The 22,345-nt window shown below is 37.5% G+C and overlaps 1 protein-coding gene across 1 annotated transcript in view; it reads left to right on the top strand.

The window, feature by feature from the left end:
* BAZ1A (bromodomain adjacent to zinc finger domain 1A) overlaps positions 1-22,345 on the top strand; it is a 93,092-nt gene that overhangs the window by 21,991 nt on the left and 48,756 nt on the right. Inside the window, exons 3-4 of the mRNA XM_030854778.3 lie at positions 13,022-13,165; positions 15,687-15,788. Of these exons, the coding sequence (XP_030710638.1) occupies positions 13,022-13,165; positions 15,687-15,788 (246 nt within the window). The remainder of the gene's footprint in view (positions 1-13,021; positions 13,166-15,686; positions 15,789-22,345) is intronic.

Below are 22,345 nucleotides of genomic sequence, written 5' to 3'. Positions count from 1 at the left end.
ACTAATACCAAGTGCAAAGAGTCAGCTGAGTCTCTACCAGGACTTAAGGTCTTTATTGTGGGAGTCTTACTGTAGTAAGAAAAGTGATAAAAATGGGGGATGGCAAGTAAATTAAGGTTCACCTCTTTTCTATTATAAAAGGAAAACAATGTTTACTTCAATTTGTGTCTCGTTGAACTGGTTAGCAGCAGGATGGTGAAGTAGACTAGTAGTAGTCCTGAAGTTCTTAGTTCACTATGGCAGGAGAATATTAGAGACGAATCTCACAAAAGAGAGAAGACTATATATATAGTCTAGCTATATATATAGTATATATACTATATATACTGCACCTATATATATAGCTATATATACTATATGTGTATATATATATATATAGTCTATATATAGACTATATATATAGTATAGCTACTTCTGTCCTGAAATCCCTGTTAGGAATAAAAGGGAAGTCCATTTCTACATGGTTATTACACAGGTTCAGGTCTGGGAAGTTAGAGGTCTTCTGAATAAAATCTCTCTCCTACATCATCTTCTACCTCCTTTATGGTCTGTTCCATTCGGCCAATATAAGATCACAGTGGTTCTGACTAACCATTTTAAAAATGGGGTTATCTGGGGCAGAAATAGAGACACGGATGTAGAGAACAAACGTATGGACACCAAGGAGGGAAAGCGGCGGGGGCGTGGTGGTGGGATGAATTGGGAGATTGGGATTGACATGTATACACTAAAATGCATAAAATGGATAACTAATAAGAAACTGCTGTATAAAAAAATAAATAAAATTCAAAAAATAAATAAATAAAATGGGGTTATCTGCCTTTCTTAGACAAATTCAGAGATTGTCCAAAGATTAAAGTTAAAAGAGATCTAAGAGAAATGACATAAGCTAAAATAATTTTCAATGAAAGGAAAAGGAGAGATAAAAGTACAAAAAAAGTCTGCTCATCACTAAAGGCCAGGCAAAATCCTATGTTTAACTCAAAAACACATGCCAAGAGAATAATTCCGAGTAGAGGTTGGCACACTTTTTAAAAAATAAAGGGCCAGATAGGAAATATTATAGACTTCAATGTCCATATGGTCTCTGTCACAGCCAGCCAACTCTGCTGTTATAGTGCAGAAGCAGCCATAGACAATAAATGAATGAGCATGGTTGTATTCTAGTAATTATTTATAAACACTGAAATTTGAATTCCATGTTATTTTCACATGTCACAAAATATTCTTATTTTTATTTTAAGCCACTTAAAAATGTAAAAGCCATTCTTAGCTCGTAGACCACACAAAACAGGCAGTGAGTTGAATCTGGCCCATTGGCCATAGTGTGCTGACTCCTAGTAGAGAGGAAAGATTACTGCTGAAATAAGGGTTAATGAATAAAGTCCCCAGAGATACCCTTTTAATCTAGAACCTCAGAGTATAGCATGTAGATGTGGCTTGGTATGGTGGAAAAAGCCTTTGGAGCCAAACTGAGTTACTCGTTCTGGGAATCTTCTTTACTAATCTGTAAAGCAAGTAATATCTACATTCGTATAGCGGTTGTATTAGTTAGCTTTTGCTGCATAACAGACCACCCCCAAAACTTAGTGGCCTAAATCAATAGTCTCATGATTCCATAGTGGGCTGGAATGCTCTTATTGTCTGGGGCTGTATTGTCTAGGTCGCTTACTCTAGCCTTACTGACATGTCAAAGGCCTCAGACTGGGGTGGGTATTTTCATGTGGCCTCTCTTATCCTTCAGGAGGCTAATTCAAACTTGTTTCCAGGGTAGGAATAGAGTTCCCAGCAGCAAGAGAAGGCAAAGCTCCAATGTGCAAGCACATATCAAGCCTCAGCTTGCTTAATGTTTGCTAGTGTTCCATTGACCAAAGCAAGTCACATGAGCAAATCCAGACTTAATGTGTAGGCGGGGGGATCAAGGAGGCCTATGACTCAGTGGGGGCCATAACTGCAACAGTCTGTCACAGTGGTTAATATTTTTTAGGAGCCCAGCATAGTGCCTGGCACATAAAGCACTCAGTAAATGTTAGATCCTTCCTGTGCTTGTCAGGGACAAGTGAAGAGCCTGCCAGCTGTGATGACTCATCTTTTTTTGTAGCCAGTCCCTAATTTTCTTACATCACAGTCACTGTTCTTCAGAGTTCACTGTATGTCATTTTAGGGAGATGATGACAATACCAGTAAACTTTTGAGAGCTTATTGTATGCCAGGCACTGTTCTAAGCTTTTTACTTATACTATCTTATTTAATTTCCGCAACAGCCATATGTGATAGGTGCTCATTTGCTTATTTTACAGTTGAGGAGTTCATACACAGAGCTTAATTAACTAAAACTTGCCCAAGGTCACAAGTGATGAAGTTATCAAGCACAAGCAGTGCTTCTGTGTGGGCGGAATGAGTGTGAAAGAAATACTAAAAGATAGCCCTTAAGCAGGATGGAAAGATGATAAATTGAATGTACTTATTGATTACTCACTATTTGCTTTTCACTTTATTTGCGCATTTTATAATTTCTTTCAAAGTGTGAAGCAACATAGGATTGTATATAATGTGGTTAGATTACGCTTTTGATCATTCACTCTGAGTGATCCATATTGTTGAGTGTCTGAAAATCAGCATCATTTTATGATCATTGATTCAAAGGGAAAAAAGCTCCTTCATTTAAACAGGTTCTCCTGCTATTTATATTTTTAACCACTGTGGTCATCAGAGGGTGCCTTAATTATTTTACTTCTGCATTCTGAGCTGATTAAGCTTTCTTCTTTTCAAATATTTTGCTTGCAGGTGAAAGAATGCTATCTAGTGGCAACAAAAGGTGACTGCAAGCATGGGGAAAAATAGAATTTTTAAAATGATTTTTTTCATAGGATTTTTAAAGTATTTATTTTTATTTATTTATTTGGCTGCATCGGGTCACAGTTGCGGCATGCAAGATCTTTGTTGGGGCGCTCGGGTTTCTCTCTAGTTGTGGCGCGGGGGCTCCAGAGCACACGGGCTCAGCAGTTGTGGCACACGGGCTTAGTTGCCCCATGGCATGTTCCCCAACCAGGGATCGAACCGCGTCCCCTGCTTTGGAAGGTGGGTGCTTGACCACTGGACCACCAGGGAAGTCCCAGAATTTTTATTTATTTATTGTTTTTCTATCTTTTGGAACAATTTCCAGGGATGAAAAATGCAATTACTTATGACTTTTTCTTTTCTTTTTTTTTTTTTTTTGGTATGCGGGCCTCTCACTGCTGTGGCCTCTCCCCTTGCGGAGCGCAGGCTCAGCGGCCATGGCTCACGGGCCCAGCCGCTCCATGGCATGTGGGATCTTCCCGGACCGGGGCAAGAACCCGTGTCCCCTGCATCGGCAGGTGGACTCCCAACCACTGCGCCACCAGGGAAGCCCCTTATGACTTTTTCTTAGAGGTGGTAGGGAATATTCTGATTTAGTACTTAAGGTATACACAAAGCCAAATTTTTTGTGATTCATTCAATAAACATTGTGTGCTCAATGCTATTGTAGGTATTGGGAAGAGGGTAGTGAATAAGACAAGGACTAGGGACTTATATTCAAGTGCAAGAGAGAAAAACACAAATCAGGATAATTTCAGATACTGATTAGTGCTGTAAAGAAAATAAAGCTTGATGGGATAGTTTTGAGTCATTTTTTGTTTTAGCCAATTAAATTCAGTGTCTTCTCTGAAAAACCACTGTGTTAGATGCAAGCAGGTAATCAAATATGAGAAAAGCATTAGTACTTATTGTTCTCAAGCATTATATAGTCTGTTGGTAGTAGGAATAGAATTTGTAGGGCAAAGATAAGTAAAATACATATGAAGGACTAATGAAGGACTAAATAAGATAAATACATTAAGAGGACATAGAGAGGAGGGGAATTGGAGGAAGGGTAGTCAAAAGGTACAAACTTCTTGTTATAAGTAAGTACTAGGGATGTAATGTACAACATGATGACTATAGTTAACACTGATACATGATATATAGGAAAGTTGTTGAGATTAAATCCTAAGAATTTTCATCACAAGGAGAATTTTTTTTTCTTTTTTTTTTTAACTATATGAGTTGTTGGATGTTAACTGAACCTATTGTGGTAATCATTTCACAATATGTATAAATCAAACCATCATGCTGTATGCCTTAAGCTTCTACAGTGATATATGTCAATTATTTCTCAATAAAGCTGGAAAAACAGGGCATAGGGTAAGTCTTACTTGACTAGTGAATATATCACCAACATTGAAATAGAATGAATAAAAGGTACTGTAATGCTAAATTAATTTAGTGCTCCATTAATCATTTGCTGTGATTGGCCATTAGAATGGGCTGATGTTTACCATTTATCTTTATAAAGATGTTTTTGTATCTTTCTTTATCTACTTCTAGTCAGTCAGTCAGTCAGCATGTTGATTTCATTGTTGTCATATTAAGAATGCTTATTGACCATAAGGATAATAGAAAATATTCAGGTTATTTTGTTTGAGCTTCCAGCTCAAAAAATTCGAGAATGCTGGAAGTAATAAGTATAATTTTGTCATCTTAATTTGTTAGTTATATAATAATTTCTTTGCAAATTCTTGTAGTTATTTTTTGTACACTGTATTTTTTTTCATAAATTTATTTATTTAATTTATTTACTTTTGGCCGTGTTGGGTCTTCGTTGCTGTGCGCGGGCTTTCTGTAGCTGCGGTGGCTTCTCTTGTTGTGGAGCACGGGCTCTAGGTGCGTGGGCTTCAGTAGTTGTGGCTCGCGGGCTCTAGAGCACAGGCTCAGTAGTTATGGCGCACGGGCTTAGTTGCTCCGCAGCATGCGGGCTCTTCCCAGACCAGGGCTTAAACCGGTGTCCCCTGCATTGGCAGGCAGATTCTTAACCACTACACCACCAGGGAAGCCCTATGCACTGTATTTTGATGTACATAAATCATCTGACTTTATTTGATTTGGTTATCTCACATTGTAAGAGAGAACAACAATATATTGAACTTCTTTCCATGAAAAATAGGCATTTTAAGATGAATTGTTATTATGTTTATAGTTGAAATGGAAACAAATTATAGAAAAGGACTCCCTTTATGGAGTTTTTGCATTACGAAGAACTCTCTGGCTAGTCTTCTGATAAGTATAGCAGGACCCATCTATGCTTCAATAAGTTCTAACAAGTAGACCTACTTCAGTTAGCCATTTTCGTATATATTGTTTTAAGAAAAGGAATAAATGTTTTACTTTTAAGTTAAAGGATAATTTAAATTAAATAACTTATATTCAGATAGGCCTTTATCCTAAGTAGTCTAAATTAATAAGGCTTAAAGTATATTACTTCCTTATGATATAATTTATCCTTTTTATTGTGTAGCTCTGACTCTGACTTTTGATACATAGTCGTGTAACCCATCACACATTTTTACTACCTTCCTTTGTGCCCTTTTTTTTTTTTTTTTTTTTTTTTGACTGCACTGCATGGCTTGCAGGGTCTTAGTTCCCCAACCAGGGATCGAACCCATACTCCCTCCAGTGGCCTTTGTGCCTCTCTGTAGTCACCCCTTGCCCTCATCTTCTAGACTCTAGCAACCACTGATCTGTTTACTGTCCTTATAATTTTGCCCCTTCCAGAATATGAATATAAATGGAATTTTGGGTCTATTTCTGGACTCCCTTCTATTGAGCTGTATGGCTATCCTGCCAAAAATACGTCATCATTTACTGTAGCTTTTTAGTGATACATATACATTACTTTCGTCTTTTATTGATTTTTTTCCCCCGTGATGTGAATGCTTTTAATTGGAGTTGATATTTTCCTAATGTTTATCATTAGCATTTTTAAACTAAACTTTCTATTTTGAGATAACTGTAGAATCACATGGAGTTGTAAAATAATACAGAATTTCCCCCAGTGGTACAGTATCACAACCAGGATATTGACATTAATATAGTCACAGTACAGAATATTTCTGTCACTGCAGGGATCCCTCATGTTGCTCTTATGCCACACCCACAAATCATAGGTGGTTAAATTTATTTTTCTACTTCAGACTTTGTTTTCTGAAACAAATATGACTTGAAAAAAATCTGTATTGCCAGTGACACGATAACTTTCAAGTTTGAAAATCTTATTCAGCATTTTTGGCTGAGTTGAAGAATGCGGTACTCTGACTCAAAATAAATTTAACATAGATCAGGTTATAAACTGATTACTGTTTAATAGAAATACCTAGTATACCTAATACATTGCTTATATTGCTTTTCCTCAGCTGGAATTTGACTTGGGTGCCTATAATAGGAAAAACTTTAGGGGCATTAACAAAATAGAAATTTCTCTCTCATGTAAAACTAAGTACTTAAGTTGTAGTGTTAGGGCAGGTCTACAAAGTTGTCAGGAACCCAGGCTTTTTCCTGTTTTCTGCTCTGTCATCCCAAGGTTGTGACCATTGTTTTCCTTGTTCAGGATGGCAGCAAGATAGAGGAAAGGCAAGAAGCCTGCTTCTCTTCCTTTGCTATCCATCCTTCACACTGAGTCCAAGTTAAGTGTTCTAAAATTCTATTATCATTTTGAAACAGAAGTCACTTGCTGCTAAGTCTGTGGTGGCTTTTCATTATATTTAATGTTTTTGTTTTCTCTGATCTGCGTGTGTTTGTCTTGCCTCCTCACGAGGGTATCATCTCTGTTGGCATCAGTATGTCAGATCAACATAAAGCTGAGACCGCAAACACTTTGAATATCTATTAATTTGAATACACTAATTGGAATTTTAAAGTATTTTGGTGAGGCTTTCATTAATTTGGTTGATACCTTAACCAAACTAACTCATGTGGCTTTAAGATGATAATTTTGAATACTAAAGGGTTTAAACAGTATACTGATAATATCCAGATGTTTGAAACTTTAGAGATATGTAGGATTTAACCCATATATCTTATATCTAGAATTTTCTTTCCAAAGATTTTTATTTGTATTATATATATCTTTTAATAACAGATTTAGTTTTTAGCAAGAATCTAATGATTCTAGTTGTCTTATGATATTTAGGCTTATAATAGGTCAAATGCCAACTGGAGAAATAAGAAGATGTGGTTCTCTGGTCCATAAAGAGTCTCAGAACAGTTCAAAATGAAACATTCTTTGAGCTGCTCTGATCAGTTTGTCTAAAAAGTGAGAGGTTACAAACAAAGCAACGTTTTCTGACTGCTTCTTCCCCACTGACAAGTAATCAACATAATTCAGTCTTTTTGTTTGAAGTAGGCAGACTTGAGTGGTCTAGTTTCCTCCATTTAAAATGAGTTATCACTTAACCTCTTTAACTTGAATTTTTTTAACTCTAAACTTCAAATTAAGTAGGTTTACTCTGTTTCTACCTATAAAGTTGAAGTAATTATTCAAGCATAGCATTTTAAAAATAAATGTTCTTGGCACCTGTATTACAAGAAAATAAAAGGTTAATGAGGCAGCACAGGTGAGCAGATGTGAAGCATGCCATAGATTCAGCATATTCTATTTTTAGAGACCCAAACAGAGAGGGGCAGTCCTTTTATGTCAAGTAGGCCTCCCCAGGTTTCTATTCTTCTTTCCTTTTGCTGTTAATTATTTATCTTCTACCCAAATGCCTTGCAAATATTCTGCATATGTTTCAGTTCTAGAATTTGCTTTTGTTTTAATGAATTTGTATTTTGAGATATAAATTGAACTATAACTATTGTTAAATGACTATTAAAACAAAAACAACTTTTGGGGGGAGATATATATACCATTCCAGAATATTCTCATAAAAGGCTATTTCCATCTTTAGCTGGTCACTATTAGAAATTTATGGCTAACTTCTGCTCTAGCTTCATTCTGTGCTTGCTGCTGTTCTACAGACTTGCTTTCACTCTGAAACATGTTTAAGTTTGAAATGTGTTTTGGAGAGGCTCCCAAAGTGCCTCTTGACTACCTGGACTTAAAGCTCTGAAATACCCTTGGGTCAGTATAGTGTTGTGTTACCCCTCAACTCCAGTAGTAGAGTGGAAGATTAGAAAATATATGGGCTTCAGAGCCAAATAGTTAAAAGTTTTGGCTGTACTGTTACTGGTTGTCTGTCCATAAACAAATGCTTTAACTTCTCTGACCTTGAATTTCATCTACTGAAAAACGTATACCTTGCAGAGTTGATATGAGGAGAGAAATATGTGAAAGTGATATACTTATCTGGCACACAGGAACGCTAATAATAATAAGGACCTGTCTTTGATTGTCAGTCTCCACTCTGTCCTCAAAGAATGGAGCATAACATTAATTTAGAGTTTCTGTACTCTCCAAGACCCACTAGCTGGGTCTTGATTCGCGATTCTTTAACCTTTTTTACACCCCCCAGTCTTCTTTGGACTCCCTAGGACCAAGAAATTGTAGCAAGTGGATTTGAAAGACATAGACTAAGTCTCTTTGGAAATCTGTTAGAACGTGCTGACCTGACATCTTGCAGTTAACTGAAGTTTAGCTAAGCACCAGTGAGAGGCCTAGCCTTGATTAGATTAGCAAGAATTGACCTGTGGTTTGGGTGTGGTACAAAGTTAATAGTAGCATTGAAAATAACCAGGATAATTTATATATAAAACATTTACTACTTTATAGACAATGTCTCTAAGCTGTACTGGTTTCCTTCTCCCTTATTCCTCTGTCAGAGAATTGTATTTGTTAATTTTCTGTTAGTCTTAAATGAATTAGTTCTTAAATTATTGTAGCTCTGTGGGCCCTACTGGGATCATAGACTATTCCCTTCAATGGACTGTCAGACCATTTTAGGCGCCACACCAGCCGTTCCTGTGCCCAGCGTAGACCCGTTTACTTTTTCTCTGATGACAACCACTGCTGCCACTTAGGGGCACTCACCTGGACTCTGCCAAGTGAAAACTATCTCTTTTTCTAACTTGAAGAACCTTGTCACAGGTTCACTGAAAAGCTTCCTTTATCACCTCCTGGAACCCTGAGCCATATGACCCCTGGATGTCATACCTAGGCCCTTCAGAAGTGGGTCCATTTGATTCCTTCCTTATTTTCGTGCAGTTCATGTCACTAAATTACAGAACCTTTTAACCATTAGACTACATAATTGCCTGATATAATTTCCTATAGTTGTTCCTCTTTAGAAACACTGGTTTATTTCTGTCAGCCAGTGGCAAAAGTTAGCTTGCAGTTCTTTTGACACCATTTCCATTTGCTACCAATGTCGGCTTGGTAATTGGGCCTTCTTCAGCTTTACTCTTAGGACAAAAAAAAATTTTTTTTAATTGTGGTAAATAAACATGAACTTTACCATTGTAGTCATTTTTAAGTGTATAATTAAGTGGCAGTAAGTACATTCACAGTGTTGTGTAACCATCACTACTATTTCAAGAACTTTTTCATCATCCCAAACAGAAACTCTGTACCCATTAAGCAATAACTCCCCATTTCTCCCTCCTTCCTGCCCCTGGTAACCTTTATTCTACTTTACGTCTCCATGAATTTGCCTATTCTAGATACTTCGTGTAAGTGGATTCATACAATATTTGTTTTTGTGTGTGTTTGGCTTATTTCACTGAGCATAATGTTTTCAAGGTTCATCTGTGTTGTAACATGTATCAGAATTTCATCCCTTTTTATGGTTTAATACTATTCCATTGTATGTGTATATACCACATTTTTTAGTCTATTCATTTGTTGATAGATACTTGAGTTGTTTCTGTGTTTTGGCTATTGTGAATAATGTCATTGTGAACATTGGCGTACAGGTGTCTGTTGAGTTCCTATTTTCAGTTCTTTTGGGTATATACATAGAAGGGGAATTGCTGAGTCATATGATAATTGTGTGTTTAATTTTTTTAGGAACTGCCATATTGTTTTCCACAGCAGCTGCACCATTTTGCATCCCCACCAGTAATGCATGAGGGTTCCAATATCTCTATATCCTCCCCAATACTCTTTATTTTCCATATTTTTTAATAATAGCCATCTTAGTGGGTATGAAATGGTATTTCATTGCAGTTTTGATTTTGCATTCCCTTTATGACTTAATGATGCTGAGCATTTTTTTCATGTGCTTATTGCCATTTGTATCCTTTTTGGAGAAGTGTCTATTTAGGTTCTTTGACCATTTTTGAATTGGATTTTTTTCTCTTTTTTTTGAGTTTTAAGAGTTCTTTATATGTGTTGCCATATCTTTGTCTGGTTTGTGTATCAGGGTAATGTTGACCTTGTGAGTTAAGGACTGTTCTCTCCTTTTCAATCTTTTGGAAGATTTTAAGAAAAATTGGTATTAATTCTTTAGAAGTTTGGTAGAACTCACCAATGAAGCCATCTGGTCCTGGGCTTTTCTTTGTTGGGATATTTATTTATTTTTTTTTTTTTTAATTTTTTTTTTTGCGGTGCACGGGCCTCTCACTGTTGTGGCCTCTCCTGTTGCGGAGCATAGGCTCCGGACGCGCAGGCTCAGAGGCCATGGCTCATGGGCCCAGCCACTCCGCGGCATGTGGGATCCTCCCGGACCGGGGCACGAACCCATGTCCCCTGCATCAGCAGGCGGACTCTCAACCACTGCGCCACCAGGGAAGCCCTTGGGATATTTTTGATTACTGATTCAACCCTCTTAATAGTTACAGATCCATTTAGATTTTCTATTTCTTCTTGAGTCAATTTGTGTGTTTCTAAGAATTTGTCCATTTCATCTAGGTTATCCAGTTTGTCAGCATATAGTTGCCCATGGTATTCTCTTATAATCTTTTCCAGCTTTACTTCTGGTTTTAGTAATTTGGGTCTTTTCTCTCTTTAATCAATTCTTTTTTTAGGAGCAAATTATTCGGGAGTCATATATGATACTTTTTTTATTAATTAATTTATTTTTGGCTGCATTGGGTCTTTGTTGCTGCACGCAGGCTTTCTCTAGTTTCAGCGAGCAGGGACTTCTCTTTGTTGCGGTGCACGGGCTTCTCATTGCGGTGACTTCTCTTTGTTGCAGAGCATGGGCTCTAGAGCACAGGCTCAGCAGTTGTGGCACACAGGCTTTGTTGCTCCGCGGCATGTGGGATCTTCCTGGACCAGGGCTCGAACTCGTGTCCCCTGCATTGGCAGGCAGATTCTTAACCACTGCGTCACCAGGAAGTCCCCATATATGATACTTTTAATTGAATGTGTATAAGTCTCAGAGTGAGAGGAAGTGAGTTGAGGGGGGAAGATAAGATGCTTTGAGAGTTTTAGATTCACCCACATAGTCTACATTTTGTTGATTCTTAAACCTCAGGGTGCTGTGGAACCAGTTAGTTTCTTCTATTAGTGTATAGTGCAAAGTTCCTAGCAGGAAATCCATGGTCCTGATTTTCTCTGTGCCTAATAGCAATATTAGACTTTGTTGGGGATACTAAAGATGTTCTCCTAAAGGAGAATATAAGCAAGCATACGCTAAAATGTACACTAATGAAAATAAGTGCAATTACCTTGTAAAAATCCACCAGCTTCCCAAAATGAATCAGCTCTGAATATATTGTTTGTCTTTCTGGAATTGTATGATTCTGTTTTGGCTGTAAATGCAAAAATGTATTTTGAAAACATGTAAGCAAAAGGGCAAACTACTTGTAACCACTCATCTACTTTCTGTCTCTATGGATTTCCCTATTCTGGATATTTCATATAAATGGAATCTTTTTTTTTTAATTTTTAAAAATTTATTTATTGATCGATTTTTGGCTGCGTTGGGTCTTCGTTGCTGCGTTCCGGCTTTCTCTAGTTGCGGCGAATGGGAGGCTACTCTTCATTGCAGTGCATGGGCTTCTTTTTTTTTTTTTTTTCCCAACATCTTTATTGGCGTATAATTGCTTTACAATGGTGTGTTAGTTTCTGCTTTATAACAAAGTGAATCAGTTATACATATACATATGTTCCCATATCTCTTCCCTCTTGCGTCTCCCTCCCTCCCACCCTCCCTATCCCACCCCTCTAGGTGGTCACAAACCACTGAGCTGATCTCCCTGTGTTATGCGGCTGCTTCCCACTAGCTATCTGTTTTACGTTTGGTAGTGTATATATGTCCATGCCACTCTCTCACTTTGTCACAGCGTGGGCTTCTTATCGCTGTGGCTTCTCTTGTTGCGGAGCACGGGCTCTAGGCGCGTGGGCTTCAGTAGTTGCAGCATGCAAGCTCAGTAGTTGTGGCTCACGGGCTCTAGAGCCCAGGCTCAGTAGTTGTGGCACAGGGGCTTAGTTGCTCCACGGCATGTGGGATCTTCCTGGACCAGGGATCGAACCCATGTCCCGTGCGTTGGCTGGCGGATTCTTAACCACTGCACCACCAGGGAAGTCCCTGGAGTCATATATTATATGGCCTTTTCCGTCTGGTTTCTTTAATTTACCATAATGTTTTAAAGGTTCATCCATACTATAGAGTGCATCAGTATTTCATTCCTGTTTTTTTGCTGAATAATGTTCCATTGTATGGCTATAGCAAATTTAAATTATTTATCAGTTGAAAATTGGCACAGTAAAAATGAGATTGAGAAATATTTCAGTTGTGGTGAGTGAGTCTGAAATTGCAGCCTATAAAATCCAGATACAGCAGGCAGAGGTAAGGGAAGCCAAAATAGGGTAGAGTTAGTGAATAGGAAGCTTTCCAGAGATCAGAAATCACAATATAAGTTACAAAGAGAATAAAAAAGGTTATGATCAGGAGAATTTCAGAATTTAAAATACTGAATGCTTTGAAAAACTCTTGTAAGGCCTAATCTGTATAATGAGATATTATGCCAGTACTTGATTTTCTAAACAGTAACTTTAGTGATGAATATAATTGCTAAGAATCATGATAAATTGACTTTTAAAATAGTCTTGTATTGTGTTAAATCGTAGCTAACCTTTACTTAAATTGGATGTTACAGATTTTCTCTTTTATTAAATTGGTTATAGTAATCAGCCATAGTTTCTACAAAATTGCTTTTCATTTGTTCAAAATAGATTGCTCTGAAATGTTTGATTATAAAATATCAAGTGATTTGCATTTTTAAATGTATCATTTTCTTTCAGGTTACAGTGTAGGATTTTGGAAGTCCTCCCTCCATCACACCAAAATGGTTTTGCTAATGGACATGTCAGCAATATAGATGGAGAAACTATTATCATCAGTGATAGTGATGATTCAGAAACACAAGACAGTTCTTTTCAAAATGGGTAAGTGATTTTTAATAATTTTTAAAATGTACGAATTCCCTGGCTGTCCACGCTTTCACTGCTAAAGGCCGGGGTTCAATCCCTGGTCGGGGAACTGAGATCCCACAAGCCATGTGGCACAGCCTAAATAAATAAGTATGTATGTATGTATTTATTTATTTAAGTAAGTATGTATGTATGTCAGATTGGGTACTGATATCCCATTGAAATAATTTTTTCTCTTCCTTTCTAGTCATACACTGGATACTATGTATCTAAACCATATGGTTCAACAACACCTTAGAATTTGCAAAAACTGAAACTTACCTAGTTAATTCTAGTCAGCTGCACAAGAACAATTGAAGCTCACTTCATTCAGTTATACACTCCACTTTTGTTTACCTGGGAAAATTCATTCTGTCCTTTATTATTCACTTTATGGTGCATATAGTAAAGAAACTCTGTAAGTTTCTGAGATTTAGTCAATTGACAGCTTTGGTCAGCTGAGTGCTCTTGGAGAAAAATCATATAAATCCATATAGATTGGCACTGTCTGCAGTGTGTGTACTGTATTTATATCACTTTGACTGTATCTTACTTTCATTACCCAATTGCCCAGTGCTTCTCTTTATCATCCTTTCATATCATTTTCTTCTCTATAACCCCCACTTATATCCCCTTTACATATACAGTTGCATTCACAGAGGCAGCTTTTCCAGAATCTAACCACTTCTCTCTACTGCCACCACTACCCTCTTAGTCTGTACTGCCAACATTTTTCTCACTTAGTTTTATTGCATTAGCTTTCTAACTGGTATCCCTGTTTGCACTCTGTTCCCCTCATCCCAGCCAGAATGATCCTTCTGAAGTGTAAGTTAAATCATTATCACCCCATTATTCAGAATCCTCCGGTGTCTTTTTTCTTTTTTAAAAAAATTAATTTATTTATTTTTGGTTGCATTGGGTCTTCGTTGCTGCGTGAGGGCTTTCTCTAGTTGCAGCGAGCAGGGACCGCTCTTTGTTGCGGTGTGCGGACTCCTCATTTTGGTGGCCTCTGTAGTTGCGGAGCAGGGCTCTAGGCGCGCGAGCCTCAGTAGTTGCAGCACTTGAGCTCAGTAGTTGTGGCGCGCCGGCTCTGTAGTTGTGGCACACGGGCTTAGTTGCCCTGAGGCATGTGAGATCTTCCCGAACTAGGGATCAAACCCATGTTCCCTGCATTGGCAGGTGGATTCCCAACCACTACGCCACCAGGGAAGTCCCTCCTCTGGTGTCTTTACTCAAAGTAAAATTGAAAGCCCTTAATGATAACCCATAGTCTGGCCTTGCTGCTGCCTCTCTGACTGAACCTTCCTCTTTTTCTCCCTGTTGATTCTGCTTCTTGTGCAAACCATGCATGCCTTCCCCTCAGGACCTTTACACTTTTCTCTCTTCCTTTAAAAACTCATTTCCCCAAGAGTTTTTTCATGGGTTGCTCCCTCATTTTTTTCAGATCTCTGCTTAAATGTCAACTTCTTGGAAGGCCTACCTGGTCAATTTATCAGGGATCATCACCCTATATGAAATAGAGACCTTTCACTCTGCACTCTATTCCCTTCATAGCACTTACCACCTACCCTGTCGTCTATTTTGTTTGTCTCCCCGCTGTATTTCTATTTTGTTCACCAGTGAATCCTTATTCTTTAGTATTTGGCACATTGTAAGCTCTTAACTATTTAGTGAATGGATGGATGCATGAATGAATATACCCTCAAAAGAGAAGAAAAAATGAGAAATTGGTAGGGGTGGGAATTAAATGTGTAGCCTCTTTGCTAGTTCTTGAAACAGGGTAAACTACACTATCTCCACTTTTGCTCTTAGATTACGTAGCTAAAAATGGTTTAAAAGTAAATCCAAGAGCTGTTTATAGATTTATCTAGCCTAAACTGGAGAGCCTGCTTATTCATCTGGAGTTAATTTCTTCACCCAAGGAAAATTTATTGAATGAGTAATTAAAGTACCTACCTCACATAAAATAGTGCTCTGTGCTATTTTGGCTAATAAAATAGTGAGGCATATCAGTAACTTATAAAATCATAATTAAAATTAAAATGCATTAGATTCTGTTATAGTATGTCCTTAGAAACTAGATTTCATGTAAAATATCATGTTTCCAAACAAATTTTTTTTTTAATTTTTTATTTATTTTTGGCTGCGTTGGGTCTCTGTTGCTGCATGCGGACTTTCTCTAGTTGCAGGGCTACTCTTCATTGTGGTGCATGGGCTTCTCATTACAGTGGCTTCTCTTGTTGCAGAGCATGGGCTCTAGGCACGTGGGCTTCAGTAATTGCGGCGCGCGGGCTCAGTAGTTGCAGTGCATGGGCTCCAGGGCGCAGGCTCAGTAGTTGTGGCACACGGGCTTAGTTGCTCTGCGGCATGTGGGATCTTCCTGGACTAGGGATCGAACCCATGTCCCCTGCATTGCAGGTGGATTCTTAACCACTGCACCACCAGGGAAGTCCCCCAAACAAATTATTAACTTATTTTGTGTCTTTGCTCTTTTTAGGAAGAAGAAAGATACAGTTGATCCCTTATTATTCAAGTACAAGGTGCAACCCACTAAAAAAGAATTGTATGAGTGTGCTATTGTTAAAGCAACACAAATCAGGTAAAATTCCATATCTTCTGTATGGTAGTTTAAAGTAGAATAATTACGTTCAGTTAAGGAGATTTGATGTGGAACAAATGGGTAGTAGCGAGTGATTGCTTCCCTTTTTAAAATACATGTATATTTATATGCTCATAGACTGATAATGTGATTCCTAGTGAACCATGAGCCCTTTGTCTAGTTTAGTAACTAACTCCAGATAGTCTTCACATCTAAAAAATTAAGAAGGATTCTATTTATGAAGCACTTCTCATGAGAGAACTCAGTTTTCAAAGCTGAGAAACCTGGTGCTTAGAAGTACGTCACATTTGTAATATTATGTTCATTAGACACAAACATCTGATCAGTCTCTGCCCATTTCTGAGGAAGTTTAATAACAAAAAATGAGTATGTTTAAAAATTCCTGTTTGTGACCTAATCAAAAGATAGAGGTAGTCATGAAACAACCTAAGTGTCCTTTGACAGATGAATGGATAAAGCAGATGTGGTATATATATACAATGGAATACTACTCAGCCATAAAAAGGATGAAATAATGCCATTTGCAGCAACATAGATGGACCTAGAGATTATTATACTAAGTGAATTGTCAGACAGAGAAAGACAAACATCATGTGATATCTCTTATATGTGGAATCTAAAATATGACACAGGGCTTCCCTGGTGGCGCAGTGGTTGAGAGTCCACCTGCTGATGCAGGGGACACGGGTTCGTGCCCCAGTCCGGGAAGATCCCACATGCCGCGGAGCGGCTGCACCCGTGAGCCATGGCCACTGAGCCTGCGCGTCCGGAGCCTGTTGCTCCGCAACGGGAGAGGCCACAACAGTGAGAGGCCCGTGTACCGCAAAAACAAAATATATATATATGACACAAATGAACTTATCTACAAAACAAAAACAGACTCAGGCATAGAGAACAGACTTGTGGTTGCCAAGGGGGATGGGGATCGGGGAGGCATGGATTGGGAGTTTGGGATAAGTAGATGCTTTGCATTCTATACATCTATTATGTATAGAATGGATAAACAACAAGGTCCTACTGTATAGCACAGGGAACTATATTCAATATCCTGTGATAAACCATAATGGAAAAGAATACGAAAAAGAATATATATGTATAACCAAATCACTTTGCTGTACAGCAGAAATTACCACAACGTTGTAAATCAACTCTACTTCAATAAAATTTAAAAAATAAAAAAACAAAATGCGAAAGAGAGGTACTGAATGGTTAATATTTAAAAGAACTGGCTCTAGGTTACATTGATATATTTTAGGAAAATCCCTGTTGTTGCCTGTTGAGGTTAGTCTCTTAGTCACCTGAAAGTAAGTAGTTGACATCATCAGCCAGCTATCAACTTGTCACCTAGGATTCAGTCTTGCATTTTGTTTTATGTAAAATAATTTTACTAATTCTCTCATCCCTGTTGCCCTCCCCCCACCCATATACTCATGAGTCCAAAGAAAAGTGATAACAATATTATAAATATTGAGTGGATCCTGAGTCAGGTATATTACTTTCTATAAACTGTATGGGTCTGTGCAGTTTTTTGTTTGTTTTTGGGGGCCTATCATTAATGTAAGATCTCTGGAGCATTCTCCGCTTTATTGTATATTGAAAAATAGCATTTCCAAGATAATGCTCATGAATTATTCCAACTTTTGAATTTATTTAGTTTATGGGCTAATGAATAGCATAGTTGAGACAACCAATGTTTTCCTTATTCATTGTTGAGCCTTTTCCTTTTTTTTTTTGTTTTTAGTTCAAGATATGTTTTTTACGTAATGTAATTCCCTATTTAATATTTTTCACTTTTCTATTTACTTTTTGACTTATACTGTAAATATAATTCTGCTAGATCTTGGTTACAGTTGTATTAACTCATTTTCTTCTTAATTGGTGAGGCAAAGAATTATAAGGTGGAAAGTTATACTTGATAACAGAAGACTTAAATGACTTGCAGCTCTTTGTTGGCACCAAAAGATAATACTGTTCCACAGATGCAAAACTCCTCAACAAAATACTAGCAAACAGAATCCAACAGCATATTAAACGGATCATACACCATGATCAAGTGGGGTTTATCCCAGGAATGCAAGAATTCTTCAGTATATGCAAATCAATCAATGTGATACACCATATTAACAAATCGAAGGAGAAAAACCACATGATCATCTCAATGGATGCAGAGAAAGCTTTCAACAAAATTCAACACCCATTTATGATAAAAACCCTCCAGAAAGTAGGCATAGAGGGAACTTAACTCAACATAATAAAGGCCATATATGACAAACCCACAGCCAAGAGCGTCCTCAATGGTGAAACACTGAAACCATTTCCACTAAGATCAGGAACAACACAAGGTTGCCACTCTCACCACTATTATTCAACATAGTTTTGGAAGTTTTAGCCACAGCAGTCAGAGAAGAAAAAGAAATAAAAGGAATCCAAATCGGAAAAGAAGAAGTAAAGCCATCACTGTTTACAGATGATATGATACTATACATAGAGGAGCCTAAAGATGCTACCAGAAAACTACTAGAGCTAATCAATGAATTTGGTAAAGTAGCAGGATACAAAATTCATGCACAGAAATCTCTTGCGTTCCTACACACTAATGATGAAAAATCTGAAAGTGAAATTAAGAAAGCACTTCCATTTACCATTGCAACAAAAAGAATAAAATACCTAGAAATAAACCTACCTAAGGAGACAAAAGACCTGTATGCAGAAAATTATAAGACACTGATGAAAGAAGTTAAAGGTGATACAAATAGATGGAGAGATATACCATGTTCTTGGATTGGAAGAATCAACATTGTGAAAATGACTATACTACCCAAAGCAATCTACAGATTCAATGTAATCCCTATCAAGCTACCAATGGCATTTTTCACAGAACTAGAACAAAAATTTTCACTATTTGTTTGGAAACACAAAAGACCCTGAATAGCCAAAGCAATCTTGAGAAAGAAAAACAGAGCTGGAGGAGTCAGGCTCCCTGACTTCAGACTATACTACAAAGCTACAGTAATCAAGACAGTATGGTACTGGCACAAAAACAGAAGTATAGATCAATGGAACAGGATAGAATACCCAGAGATAAACCCATGCACATATGGTCACCTTATCTTTGATAAAGGAGTTAAGGATGTACAATGGAGAAAAGACAGCGTCTCTAATAAGTGGTGCTGGGAAAACTGACCAGCTACATGTAAAAGAATGAAATTAGAGCACTCCCTAACACCATACACAAACGTAAACTCAAAATGGATTAAATACCTAAATGCAAGGCCAGACACTGACAAACCCTTGGAGTAAAACATAGGCAGAACACTCTATGACACAAATCACAGCAAGACCCTTTTTGACCCACCTCCTAGAAAAATGGAATTAAAAACAAAAATAAACAAATGGGACCTAATGAAACCTAAAAGCTTTTGCACAGCAAAGGAAATCATAAACAAGATGAAAAGACAACCCTCAGAATGGGAGAAAATATTTTCAAGTGAAGCAGCTGACCAAGGATTAATCTCCAAAATTTACAAGCAGCTCATGCAGCTCAATGTCAAAAAAACAAAACAACCCAATCCAAAACTGGGCAGAAGACCTAAATAGACATTTCTCCAAAGAAGATATACAGATTGCCAACAAACACATGAAAGAATGCTCAACATCATTAATCGTTAGAGAAATGCGAGTCAAAAGTACAATGCGATATCATCTCACACCGGTCAGAAGACCATCATCAAAAAATCTACAAATAATAAATGCTGGAGAGGGTATGGAGAAAAGGGAACCCTCTTGCACTGTTGGTGGGAATGTAAATTGATACAGCCACGATGGAGAACAGTATGGAGGTTCCTTAAAAAACTAAAAATAGAACTACTATACGACCCAGCAATCCCACTACTGGGCATATACCCTGAGAAAACCATAATTCAAAAAGAGTCATGTACCACAAGGTTCATTGCAGCCCTATTTACAATAGCCAGGACATGGAAGCAACCTAAGTGTCCGTCGACGGATGAATGGATAAAGAAGATGTGGCACATACATACTATGGAATATTACTCAGCCATAAAAAGAAATGAAATTCAGTTATTTGTAGTGAGGTGGATGGACCTAGAGTCTGTCATACAGAGCGAAGTAAGTCAGAAAGAGAAAAACAAACACCATATGCTAACACATATATATGGAATCCAAAAGAAAAAAAAATGGTCATGAAGAACCTAGGGGCAAGACAGGAATAAAGACGCAGACCTACTAGAGAATGGACTTGAGGACACGGTGAGGGGGAAGGGTAAGCTGGGACAAAGTTAGAGACGGGTAGTGTATGTATGGACATATATACACTACCAAATGTGAACTAGATAGATAGTGGGAAGCAGTCTCATAGCACAGGGAGATCAGCTCGGTGCTTTGTGACCAGCTAGAAGGGTGGGGTAGGGAGGGTGGGAGGGAGGGAGACACGAGAGGGAGGAGATACGGGGCTATATGTTTATGTATAACTGATTCACTTTGTTATAAAGCAGAAACTAACACACCATTGTAAAGCAATTATACTCCAATAAAAACTTAAAAAAATAAAAAAGAGGTAGAGGGGAACCTTCAGAGACAGGTCAACCCATCATAATATGCAGAGCTTATTTGGATCTTGATTCAAATATACTAACTGTACAAATGAAGCAAAACAACTAAATCTGAACACTGAAAGGACATTTGATGATATTAAGGAATTATTGTTACTAATTTATAACATTTTACAAAATGCTTTGGTGGTTATGTTTTTTAAAGAGCCATTGTCTTTTAAAGATACATGCTGAAAAACTTACAGATGAAATAATATGATGTCTGGAATATGCTTCACACAATATGGAAAAGAGGAAGTATTTGAGTTATTGATGCAAAAAATAAAAGATAATACTGTTCCTATAATAAAGAGATGTTAATATTCCTGTAAGGAAGACTTGATATGATAGAGTAGCTCTGACAAGTAGAACTTTCTGCAATGATAGAAAGGTTATATGTGTGCTGTCCAGTATGGTGGAACTGTGGCTAGTAATAGTGAGGAACGGAAGTTTTAATTTTAATTTCATTTATTTAAAAAAAAAACAAAAAAACAAAACAGGGACTTTCCCTGGTGGTCCAGCAGTTAAAACTTCACCTTCCAATGCAGGGTGTACAGGTTCAATCCCTGGTCCAGGAGCTAAGATCCCACAAGCCTCTTGGCCAGAAAACCAAAAATATAAAACAGAAGCAATATAGTAACAAATTCAGTAAAGACTTTAAAAACAGTCCACATCAAAAAAGTCTTAAAAAATAAGTATATGGCTAATACGTGCCAGGTAGGACAATACATTTCTTGAGGACTAGTATATTTAGTCAATAGTCAAAACATAATTACCTTCTCAGCTACTGTATGGTGCTGGGATCCTTTTTCAGATCCTTTTATTCGTATAGTCCTTCCTGTAGTTTAGGAAAAGAATATATATTTGGGGGAGGGCTACTACTTAAAAACTCCTATATTGTTTGTTTACTCATAGAAGCTTTTAACTTGGTTTTTTTTGAAAGGAATACTTTAAATTCAGTTCAAACATTTCCTTTCTTTCCAGAACCTTTCCAGAAATACTTGTGTGTTATTTTTTTGTTATGCTCTGTGTGTGGTGGTGGTGCTGTTTTTTAATTTGGGAGCAAGGGAAAATGAAAAATAGTGTATTTTTAGAATCATAATAAATCTAGCTCTCTTTAATTTTAATCCCATGAATTTGTTGGCTGCCATATGATGTTTAAATACAGAATATTTTAGAATTTGATAAAAACCCATGTTCAGTTCTATTCACAATATCCTTTTGAATGTTGATTTACATAGTATTATGTGATAATATCTGGTAGTCTACGAATTTTAATTATGTTAAGAATTTTAATGGTGATACTTGTAGGAATGATCATCTAATTTTATAAAATTTGGTTTACTCTGTGGTATATTTTCCTTGAGGTTTATTTGATTTCTAAGTGGTTCCTAAGCAACAAATGCATATGCTGGGGTTTTTTTGTTGTTTTTTTTTAAAGATCAAAGTGCTATGGCAGGGGGTAAGGGACGGAAAGGGTTTTTTTTGTTGGTTTTTTTTTTAAATTAATTAATTTATTTATTTATTTATTTTTGGCTGTGTTGGGTCTTTGTTTCTGCGCGAGGGCTTTCTCTAGTTTCAGTGGGCGGGGGCCACTCTTGATCGCGGTGCGCGGGCCTCTCACTGTCGCGGCCTCTCTTCTTGCGGAGCACAGGCTGCGGACACAAAGGCTCAGTAGTTGTGGCTCATGGGCCCAGTTGCTCCGCGGCTTGTGGGATCTTCCCAGACCAGGGCTCGAACCCGTGTCCCCTGAATTGGCAGGCAGATTCTCAACCACTGCGCCACCAGGGAAGCCCCGTATGCTGTTTTTGTAATGGACTTCTATGGTAGATCCACTCAAGCTGATTTTATAACATTCTACATAAATACTTCTATTTGAAGTTTCTCGTAACTTCTATATAACTACTATTGGAAAATGAAATTTTC

The sequence above is a fragment of the Globicephala melas genome, chromosome 2 (assembly GCF_963455315.2).
Source record: "Globicephala melas chromosome 2, mGloMel1.2, whole genome shotgun sequence".
NCBI lineage: Eukaryota > Metazoa > Chordata > Mammalia > Artiodactyla > Delphinidae > Globicephala > Globicephala melas.
The sequence above is the reverse complement of the archived record's forward strand: the minus strand, read 5'-3'. Positions and strand labels throughout refer to the sequence as shown.